General features: G+C 42.7%; 1 protein-coding gene across 1 annotated transcript in view; it reads left to right on the top strand.

Moving 5' to 3' along the window:
• Positions 1 to 3,287: 3,287 nt before the first annotated feature.
• Positions 3,288 to 12,054, top strand: part of LOC5577407 (adenylosuccinate synthetase) — a 66,492-nt gene continuing 57,725 nt past the window's right edge. Inside the window, exon 1 of the mRNA XM_001656438.2 lies at positions 3,288 to 4,083. Within this exon, the coding sequence (XP_001656488.1) occupies positions 3,883 to 4,083 (201 nt within the window). The 5' untranslated portion in view covers positions 3,288 to 3,882. The remainder of the gene's footprint in view (positions 4,084 to 12,054) is intronic.

Here is a 12,054-nt window from a genome sequence, read left to right as displayed (position 1 = left end):
TGCAATGTTATAATGCTTGTGGTTACTTGGGTGCAAGCTTGGGTGTGATCAACGAAGTGCACCGAAAATCCATATTTCAAAGCAACCTGAAATATCTAGAGAAATTCTTGGTGGAAATTTTAAAAGCATTCCTGAAAAATATCGGCGGATGAATTCATGGAGCAAATTCCCGGTGGAATTCCTGGATTTTTTTTTGTAAGAGATCGTCTCAGGAATTCCTGGCCCCATGAAAAATTCCTGAAGAAAATCCCCGGAGTAATTCCTGGTGGAAATCTCAAGAGGAATTCCTGGGTGAAATCCCCGGAGGAATTTCTGGAGTAAATCCTCGGAGGAATTCCTGTAGGGAATCCCGTAGGAATTGCTGTAAAAAATCCCTGCATAATTTTTTGGAGGAAATCCACGGAGTAATTTCTGGTGGAAATCCCATGAGAAATTCCTGGAGGAATTTGTGGAGAAAAACCTGGTGCAAATCTTAAGAGGCATTCCTGGGATAATTCCCTGGAGGAATCCCTGGAGCAAATCCCCGGAGGAATTTCTCGTGGAAATCATAAGTGGAATTCCTAGAGAAATTCCCTGGAGTAAAACCCCGAAAGAATTTCTAGACCAAATCGCCAGAGGAAATCCCCAGAGAAATTCCTGGAAGAGATTCTGGAGGAAATCCTTGGAGATGTTTCTGGACTGGAGTACAATTAATTGCTGAATAACAGTTTAATCAGCTGAATTTTGCTGGGGAGTGATTTGTTCAACACTTATTCAGCAAAAATGTTTATTTGGGAAGAAATCTCCGGAGCAATTCCTGGACGAAAGAGATTCCCATAGTAACAGCGGTAGAAATTTCAGAGGAACTCTGAGGAAATACCCGGTGGGCTCAGAAGGAACTTCTGGCAAAAAAAAAAAATCTAATAGAATTTGTGAAGAAACTCCGGAGGAATTTCTAGACGAACTCCGAAGGAATTCCTGGAGAGACTCTGAAAAAGTTCATTGAGAAAGTTTCGGACTAACTCTGGAGGATATTTTGAAAAAAAAATCAGCGAAGGAATTTCTTAAGGAAATTTCCGGATGCATTCCTGGTTCCAATTCCCTGGATGAATTCTCTATCGCTGAAAAAATCCCCGAACGAATTCCTGAAGAAAAACCACGTTTTTATGAAATTGTCTGATTCGCTACTCGCCACATAGTAATGCACAAGCAATAGTGTCTATGTACGAAAAATCGCTAAAAGGTAACGCGAAAAAACGATTTATTTCTCGAAATTGGGAACTTTTTTGGAAAAAATATTTGGTACTGGTTGTACGTAATGATAATGACTATCACGCCTACCAAATATTGTTTTCGAATTATGTTTTCATTTATGAGAAATTTGAAGTTAGATGCCCTTCCCCATACAAAATGAAACGAGAAAACTTCTGCTGATCAACTGTGGACAAGAGAAAGCAGGTAATCAATTCTTTAAAAAATCGTCGGAGATATTTCTTAATGAAATCCCCGGAGGAAATCTCCGAAAAAATATATGAATGAAATAAATGGAGAAATTGATATTAGAAATCCCCTTAGCTTTGGAGAAAATCCCCGGAGGAAATCTCGGTGGAAATATCCAGACAAATTCCTGGAGGAAATATCCGGATAAATTCTCTAAAAAAATCCCCGACAGAATTTCTTGAGAAAATCTTCGGAGTAATTTCTTGATGAATTTATGGACAAAATCTCCAGAGCAATTCCTGGACGAAATCCTCGGAGGAATTGCTGTTAGGTTTCTCCTTAGGAATTCCTGGATAAAATCCTCAGAGGAGTTCTTGGTGATATCTGCGGAGGATTCCCTGGAAGAAATCCCCGAAGGAATATCCGGAGAAAATCTCCGGAAAAATTCTTGGACAGGTTCTCGGAGGAACTTATGGAGGAAATCTTCGCATGGAGGAAATTCCCCATGCGAGTCTTCAGAGAAATTTCTGGAAGAAATCTCCATATAAATTCTTTTAAAAAGTCCCTAAAGTAATTTCTGGAGAAAATCCTCAGAGAAATTTCTTGACGCAATCCCAAGAGGGATTTTTGAACGAGATCCCCAGAGGATCCGAGACATCTGGGGAATTTATGAAGGAAAACCAGGAGTTCTTGGAAAAAATCTTCAGGGAGTTTCTGGAGAAAATCCTCGGAGAAATAGTGGGGCAAATTTCGGAAGGAAATCCGAGCTCGCTTCTGAAAATTATTAATAGGGTCCTACATTTTTTTTTACAAAAAAAATGTTTCTATTTGTTAACGCACATAGAGCGATGTTAGAACACCCGCTAACGACGGGGACGCGCGATGATATCTTCACTAAAAACACTTATTTCACGTTTGATCAACTGACAACATTATTACGCAAGATGAACACACTTTATTTTGGCGACAAACTACAAACTTATATCGAAAATAATTCATTTCGTGAATTATGTATAACATATTAATTTATTTTCAATAATTTTAATGTTCTATATTTTTCATCTACCTATATTAGGCAATTCTTCTAAGTGAATATATTTAAATCGTTTAAGGGATACTGGGGGACTATGTACAAGAAACATAAAGTAATTGACTATCTTTATGCGTAATAAATTTCTTTTTTGAAAAGGCAAGTATGCAGTTGAGAAGAAATGTCATTTCAAATGTATATGTCAAAGAAATGCGTTCTTTAGCTTTTCAAAATAATTATATATTTCATTCTGTAGATTTTGATTGCAGAGCACAATCTTTAGTATTATTAGTTTTGATTGTAATTGATAACTTTTTCATCATTAGTAACTCAACACGAATTTCAAATATTTTGTCCATATTTCGTAAATTTGGCTATAGTGTGGCGGCGCTTATTTTCCCGGGCGACGTTTCGGTCAGGACCCTTGCAGTCCGACAATTGTTTGCGTTATGGGTGTTATGTTAACCACGTGACAGCTCATGCAAGATATACAAATTCTGCATGCAAGGCAGGTAATTCAAATTAAGATTTGCAATGGTGTTGATATCTGGTAGAGATTATAAAAATTATTTAATATTCATTCTTTAGTGATTTTCATAGTTTTTGAAGCCATATAATGTGGAACAATAGTTAATTAAATATGTTCCTGCAAACAAATTCTTCCAACTTTCGCATGGCATGCATAATGATAAACAAGAAAAAGCAAATTAAATTTTAGAATTTCTCTAACCGTTCGAATTCCGTGATGATCGGTGATATACCTGCATATCCAAACACTTTGATCTTTGCGCGATTTTTCCGCGTGTGGTCTGTCTCTCTCTCTTCCGCGGTTCAGTGTGTGAGTGATTCTGTCAGTTCATGCCCGTGTGATTGGATTGCTTGGATTACAGAGCGCGCGTGGTTCTTTGCAAAATTCGATCCTTCCTCTGCTCTTTCTTCTAGACTTCGGTCCGCGAGGCAAGCAATAATTCAAGTGATGTCAGTCTAATTTGCTCGCTTTTTGCGGTGTGACTCTCGGTGTGTTAGCTGCTGGTGCTCCTCTTCGATCCGGACGAAAGCTCGTGTGGGCTTTCCCGTGTGTGTTCCCAGAAGAGTGTTCCTCCTCGTTGATCCAAGTAACCCGGGTGCAGAGCCACTTCCGGATTTGTGTGCCATTTCGTAAAGAATTTCGTCATCCGTTTTTTCCGTGAGGCCCTCGATATTGCGTTTGTTCTCATTCGCGTGACCTTTTCGCCGTGTGTGTGAACGAACAGTGGGAAATTCGATTTATCGCTGTGTTTTATAATCGGCCCCGAGCGACACAGAAAAAAGAAGGTGTTTGAGTGTTACCATATCCGGTCGTAATCGGAAATATCTCCGCGCCGCCTACTTGGTTTGAGCCGAAAATCGAGCGCGAATTTCAAACGGGTGTCTTAGATCGGAAAAGAGCTACTATGTCTAAGATGATGATGAATGGAAGTGGCACTAATGGCACTGCTGCCGTGGCCAACAACCACAAGGAGATGCACCAGCGCTGTCTGAATCCGTACCGTTCGAAGGTGACGGTGGTCCTCGGTGCCCAGTGGGGTGACGAGGGCAAGGGCAAAGTGGTCGACATGCTGGCCACCGAAGCGGACGTCGTCTGTCGCTGTCAGGTAAGTCCTTTCTTTCCATATGCCTCTAATACATAATTGTAGTCCTTGTGGCTTCAGTCATACGATGGATGGGTGCGTAAAAAAATTGCAAAAGCATGCAACAAGGGACCTTGAAACACCGTGCCATATCGACGAAAAGGAACGGATAAGAGAATGGGAGGGATGGCAAAATGTTGAAACACTACGCCAGGGCTGGCAGATGTAGAGGTTTACACTTACGTTTCGAAGTTATGAATCTAAAATCATGGACAGTCACTCCACAGTTATGGATAACCCATAGATATGGATCAGTGTTGGATTCTAACAAAACCATTCTCATCGAAAAGATTTGAAATTACGCATAAAACCTTATGCAGCAAACTCTTTTATTCGATATTCCGTATCTCGATATCGATTTAAAGAACCATAGTAAAAGTTGGTTTTCAGGGCTTCCTCGATGGACCGTTGAATCGCGTTGATTTTGTGTTCTTTAACTCGATGGTCCCTTCAATATCTTTATTTATTTATTTATTTTAACATATAATTTTGAAAGAGGGAAAAACCCCTTTGAGTGATTTTTTTTTTAAATCTTTCTCAAAGAGGCACAAAACCTCTTTATCTTTTCAAGAAACGTTACAAATCAAACTTAAAACTAGAGGCTCACACGGCAACAGACCATAACAGAGCCATAATCGTGGAATATGAACATCAATCCGATATTAAGTGAAGAGTATCATCAAAAGTCGGCGAGGGAGAGGGTCCATCAAATCCCTTCAATATCGAGTTATGGAGAGTTTCCAATCATGAGTTAAAAAGTAATAACGAATTGACTAAAGTAAATTTCTTGACGATAAAATACTAAAATAATGCTCCGCTGTTTCCTCCACACCAGCACAATTGGGACACGCAGTAGATTCTGAGTTCCCAAACTTATGCAGGTACTGTCTATAGCAATCATGTCCTGACAGAAATTGCGTCAGGTGGAAGTTCACTTCCCCATGGTTTCTACTATACCAATATGACACATTTGGTATTAGCCGATGGGTCCATCTACCCTTAGTGGAGTTATCCCATTCCCAATTGGTCACCCCATACATAAATGGATACGCGTGTGTACTGGTTGTGCTCAGAAGAACTTAATGAAAATTTATTAACACTTTTATACATACTAAACAACTAGGGGTCACCACTAAGCAAGTGGATTGCTATGCATAACGACAGCTATTCGTAGGTTACTTAGCTTCACCATACCGCAACACTCCTCCTTAACCTACGATACCGAGCAATTTCTTGAATGCCTCATGATTCTGCCTGGTAGGTGGCTTGGCAAATCCGTAGAAACATAATCCAAAGTAATGTCGCCACGATCCAGAGCTTCACGAAAGGAATGACACCGAATTGAGATGTGTTTCGTACGGAGATAATAACCTTGATTTCTTGCAACGCATATGGCAGATTGGTTGTCGCATAGAATTGGTACTTGTAGATCTCCATCAATTTGCTGCAACATCTGCTGCCACCAGAGAGCTTCTTCTGTAGTTCTTGATGAAGCAATATATTCGGCTTCACAAGTTGATAATGCCACTACATCTTGTCGTTTGCAGTTCCACGAGATCGCTTCTCCCATCTTACTAAAAACATAACCAGCAGACCTTCGATCTTAGGCAGCGTCCATTTATTACGTAACGCTAAAATTGGAAAATTTCGACCCCCTCCCCCCCCTCCGTAACGCTTTTTGTATGACAATTTTTAAATTTTTGTATGAGCCGTAACGCATGAGCCTACTCCCCCCTCCCCCTAGAGCGTTACGTAATTTGTGGATGCCGCCTTAGTCTTTTCCCCAATTCGCATCCGCATAGCCAGTAAAATGTGGATTACCAATCACCGAGTATTGTTTAAACGATTGTTTAAAGTGCCCTTCAGGTAACGCATGCTTCGTTTCACTGCTTCCTAATGCCTACGACCAGGGTTACTGCTAAACTTACTCACCATGTTTACAGCGAAGAAAATGTCTGGTTCGCATTTTTTTGTTTTTTTGTTGTTTTTTTACAAGGGGGAAATCTGCAAACAGATCCCCTGAGTAACTCAGGGAATGCGGGGATGACGAACTAACGACGACCCGCTAAAACCAGCCTATGCACTGTGCTTGAGCAATTCTTTTAGAATTGCTCAAGTGGTGAACAGTGCATCGACATGACCCTTGGACTCAGATCCTTATCTCCCCGGAACCACCTTACGGTATTTCTTCGGGGAGGGACCAGTGCATATTGCACAACACGTGTAGCAGAAGTAGCCTAGGTAAACTGCTTCTCCTAGCCGACTTGAACAATGTTACAAGGGACCAGCCTCGGCAGGGCTAATCCTCTTCAGCCAACTCACTGTCGGCGCGCCATAGGCGCTGCAATTCTAACATGATGTGAGTGACAGCCGTAGTTACTGCATTCCAGCAATCGGCATCCGCACACATTCTCTCTATAATATTGTCGGGGGACGTGTCCCCTCCGCATGTAGTGAGCATGCGACCTCTCACAACAATGAAACGGGGGCAATCGAACACGACATGCTCCGCTGTTTCCTCTACACCAGCACAATTGGGGCACGCAGGAGATTCTGAGTGCCCGAACCTATGCAGGTACTGTCTATAGCAACCATGTCCTGACAGAAACTGCGTCAGGTGGAAGTTCACTTCCCCATGGCTTCTACCATACCAATCTGACACATTTGGTATTAGTCGATGGGTCCATCTACCCTTAGTGGAGTTATCCCATTCCTGCTGCCAGCTTCTAAGCGTTTCCTCTTTACACGTGTCGCGGACTCCTCTGGTACCCTTTTGGTTGAAGCATTGAACATCTTCCTTGATGATGATCCCGATAGGCGTCATCCCGGCTATGATGCACACGGCCTCTTTAGATACCGTCCGGTATGCACTTGCTACTCTTAAGCACATTATCCTGTACGTGCTTTCCAACCGCTTCAGGTTTCTGCTCGGTCTAAGCGCTTTTGACCAGATTGGTGCTCCATACCTTAGTATGGATAGCGCCACGCTTGCCAGTAGCTTGCGTTTGCTGGCAATTACAGCAGAGCTGTTAGGCATCATCCTCGAAAGCGCCGCTATAGCCGTAGATGCCCTTTTATAGGCATATTTAATGTGGCTAGCAAAGCTGCGCTTGTCATCGATCATTACCCCAAGATGCCTGAGAAATCGCTTAGACTCTATGGTGCAATCACCTACCGAGATAAGCGCCCGTTGCTCGGACTTGCGGTTGTTGACCACCACCACCTCAGTCTTGTGACGGGCCAGTCTTAGTTTCCTAGACTTCATCCATTCCTCAACTGCCCGTCGTATCTAGTAGACAGATAGGTCTATACGCCGACGGGTCACCTGTTGGTTTCCCCGCCTTTGGTAGTAGCACTAATTTCTGTCGCTTCCATACATCCGGGAAGATTCCTTGATCTCGGCAGCGTTATGTCGTGCTTCTGAACATGTCCGGATTCGCATTCAAGCATGCCCATTTTCGACTCTTGATTCCCTTTTTGAGGCTTAACTTTGTCCCTCTGAATGCTGCACCGCGTTCTTCTCTTTGTGCTTTTATGCGTGCGCGTTGCATTCTTCGTCTAACCCGATGACAGATCGCTCGAAGATTTACAAATAACACCACGTGCAAAATAACACCACGTCAGTCTTCGTTTTCGAGACTGATTGCCAAAGCAGCTGCTGGGCTGCATCACAGTAGTTCAAATTTAGCTTGTGCCCGGACATTTGGGTCCGCCCGTTAAGAGTCCGTTGTCTGCTCTGTCGACACATATTGACTGGTGCGCTGGATATGATACACCGCGCGGCTGTTGTAAAGTTTCCAAAAACGCGCATTTGCCCAAAATTCCACGCGGCGAATGGTTAAGGAAAGGAACAACCGCGTTTGGTGAAACACCGCAATGTTAACTCCCATAGGAATGAAGTAAAAAGGGAGCAAAACCGCGGTTGTTCCTTTCCTCTGGGATACACCGCGTGTCCTTTTGAGCAAATGCGCCAATATTAGGCACATAGCGATTTGCTTACAATCGCTTGCCCTATGGCCTTCGGTGCCGCATTTTCTGCACATCTTACTTCTGTCGGGACCATTGTACATCCACGACTTATGACCCTTCCCAAAACACTTGAAGCCAACTTCAGGAGGCTGTTGTATGCTCAACCGGCAAACCGACCAGCCTACCTTGAGTATGCCCAAGTTCTTCGCTTTGTTGGCCTCTGCAACCGGCAGCCTGATCGCCGCCACCTGGGTGCCCTGCGGGCCCTGTCTAAGGTGGATGGCCTTACTGGCTACGTCGATGTCACACTGCTCACTGGTTTGCAGCCAAGAGCTCCGCTGCATGACCTCATCCAGATGTTTACACTGGAGAGTCGTTTCTGCAGCCAGGGATCTTACATGAAACTCGTCGCCAAGTACATCTTGCGCCAGTTGCTTATAAACTGCACCCTTTTGCTTGGCGTCCTTCTAAAGAAGTCTTAAAAGACTAGGATCATTTCACCAATCGTAGTCCGCCTCATGCTCCGCACATCTGCGCCCAAGGGCGATAACTTCTCCGTGCTTCGCATCGCCTTCAGAATATAGGCTTATTTCGCTTCCTCCGTTTTGATAACGAGGGCCTCACCTAAATTCCAACGTTCCGTTGTTTCTCCTTGAGCTCCGTTTTCGGTTTTCACCTTTCTTTCTTTTTTCCGACTCGTATCCACGGGTTGCTGTTGCCTTGCGCCCGTGGTTCTTGTGGTTGCACTGCCTGGTTCCTATCCGTGGCTTTTTTTCTTGGTTTTCTTGGCCTTGATGTTGGTCTCTCCACTGTTACCATGTCCTCTTGATCGATGAGCTTGGCTCGTGCCAGCTTTTCCTCTCTAGAGGACGGCTGCGTAGGTTACTTTCTTCTTAGCAACCATACGTCTTTTCGCCACGTATTCATCCTCGGAAGGTCCCCTCTTTCGCATGGCGTATCGAATAATATCGTCTCTCATAGTCCTGCTTTGTAGCTAAGACTGATTGTCGCAATTTCGGCAGACTTGTTTTCAAGTCCTTACTGATATTGCTATTGTTCTGAACAAATTCGATGATGACATCGAGTTGCTCAGCAGTCACTTGTATTTTTGGGAGGTACTCCCTATTGCGATCCATGGCCTTGGTAAGCCCCGGGCCATCCATCACCTCAAATGTTGCACTGAAGCAGCCAGTGCCTGCCGTCGTTACAGGCTTTTGCCCACACTGTTCTTACTTAAGTTGATGTTAGTCGCCTCCTTTCTTGGCGGAAACCTTAGCCGGTTACTGATGGGTTCAGAAGCCTCTCTTCAAATTACGATAGTTGTTTGTGATCATCTCTTATGGGTCCCCCTACGAGCCGCAATCCATCTCCACTGGAATAGACGCTTTGTGATCCCATGGTTATCTATGCAAGCGGGGTTGACATAGTCCTGAGCCTACTCCCGCCTAGTTGTAACAACCAGGCGACGGATTTGGAACGTATTCTAAGGCCTGCCACCGAGCTCGTCCTACGATCTGTCAGCAAAACAATCACCCAGGTCCACCCATCATCCCGGTTCTGCTTCCTTGTGATTGTTCATTCAATCGGCTTAGTGTCTCTCCCAGAGTGTTCTAGATGAATTTCTGAATTTAGCGCTCAATGCAATCCTGCAGAATTTCGGGATAATTCTTAATGTAATCTTTTGAAGGAACTAATTGAGGGATTTCTGAAGGAATGTTTAAAAAAGATCTGTCAATAATCTTTGGGCATATTACCTAGATCAAACCCAAAACCAATCCTGAAATGGTCCCTGAAAATATCATAATGGATTCGGAAAATTATTTAAAAGAATTCCCGCAGGTAAATTTGGAGGATTCCTGAGCAATATCTGAGGGAATAAAATTGGGAAAATTCATGCAGAATTACTTGGAGGGATTTCTGGAAGAATTCATAGAGCAATACTCTCCGCGAAAGCCCTGAAAGATTTTCATGCAATTATTGGTGCAAGCCAAGCAGAACGTTCAGAAAAAATCCTTGCAGAACGTTTCAGGATTAAAGGAAGTATTTCTGAAGGAATTCCAGGAGATTCCTGAAAAAAAAAACCGTCGATAAATCCTAGTAGAAGTTGCTGATATATTCCCTCGAGGAACGCATACAACAATCTAAAAACAGCAATATGACACGAGCTCACTGGATTTTTGGAGAAATTCCTAGAGAAGTTTTTGACGGATTGTAGAAGAAATCATGGAAGGGAACCTTGACAGAATTTCTGTTAGGATCTCTTGATCTTTCGTATGCTGTGCGATTAACAATCGTCAAAACCCGGGAGGGAGGCACCGATACTACACACGAAATATGACACAACACTTTTCCAAATTGCAAGATAACTCCCGCTCACCAACGACAATCAAGGCAGGCTGGGGGAAAATCGCTAGTTTTCTTTTATCGTGTACCTTCGATCTTTCTGGACAAACTTGGAAAAAGGGCCATAGTTTTATGTGCATTCAATTTTAATGATGATTGGAAAACAGTAAAAAGATGCGTGTTTCATTACTTTATATTCGATAAAATTAAAAGGTACTATCGTGGCATTGCTTTTGGGTGTTGCAGGAATTGATTTTCAACCGACTGTTGTCAACTTAGTTGGAATGCAAAAATTTGTTTTGATCAATTACGCGCTTTTATCAAGTTTGTCCATTCTTCAAGATCTGGGCTCACAGTGACAGTTCGTGACAGCAGAATCTCGGCTCACTATGACGTACATAAATTTTGTATCGGTTTCTCCCTCCCAGGTCAAAACCACATGGCTGATACTGTAGATGGAAAACGAAATTTTCCCACATGTGTTGTACAAAATAAACCAGCGCGACCACTGAAGTGTTACGGAATTCTCGAATGAATACTGGCTGGAAGATAACTCTTGTCAGAATCGCATAAACAAATCCTTCAGAAATTTTTACCTTGGGAAATCCCTGGCAGAATTCCTTGTAGTGGATTTCTCTCAAGCATATGTGGAGTAATCAGTGAAATAATAACAGTAGTCCTGAAAGGATCCCGTCAGGAGTCCTTGGAGATATTTCAAGAATAATTATAGTTTGTATATTAGAAGATCAGTTGAAGGAATTTTTGGAAGAGTCTCTGGAATGACTCATGAATGGATCTCTGGCAACATTCTTGCAGGAATCCCAGAAAAAAAACTCTGGACCCTTATTTTTTGTTTCTTGATAAATCCTTGAGAAATTCCATGAGAAAGAAAAGCCAAAGCCCGCAATATTATTTTCAATTTATATTTGTGTAAAAACTTTGAATTGTCTGTAATGGAATTTTTATGGGAAAATTACTGTACTAAATGCTTGATTGGAATGATACCTCAAAGTATAAGTAGAGGAACTCACAAAGGAATTACTGGAGGAATCATTGAAGAAAAAAAACTAGATGAATCCTCTCAGAAGATTCTGCTAAAATGGAAGAATTCTCGAAGGAATATTTGAAAAAAAAATCCCATAGGGAACGGTGAAGGTGTTCATGGACGAATTCCAGGGATTAATCCCTGGAAGAAAATGTATTATCTGAAGAATACGCCAGGGGAAGTGGTTCACCTAGAGTGAATTTAAAGCAGAGAAAAATAGATTTTGTATGAAAATTGACAGAAAACTGAATGATAAGTTCATCCACTTCTGCAGGCCTATTCCGATCGATGAAGTCTCTGTTCGAATAATTGATAGAATCCTTATCCCCAATGGGGGCCTTCCTTAGCCGAGTTTTTAGAGTCCGCGGCTACAAAGCAAGCCATGCTGAAGGTGCCTGAGTTTGACTCCCGGTCGGTCCAGGATCTTTTCGTAAGGAAAACTTCCATGACTCCCTGGGCATAGCGTATCATCATACCTGCCACACGATATACGAATACGAAAATGTCAACTTTGGCAAAGAAAGCTTTCAGTTAATAACCGTGGAAGTGCTCATTGAACACTAAGCTGAGAAGTAGGC

Source organism: Aedes aegypti, chromosome 1 (assembly GCF_002204515.2).
Source record: "Aedes aegypti strain LVP_AGWG chromosome 1, AaegL5.0 Primary Assembly, whole genome shotgun sequence".
Taxonomy (NCBI): Eukaryota; Metazoa; Arthropoda; class Insecta; order Diptera; family Culicidae; genus Aedes; species Aedes aegypti.
This window is presented reverse-complemented; position numbering and strand designations above follow the sequence as displayed.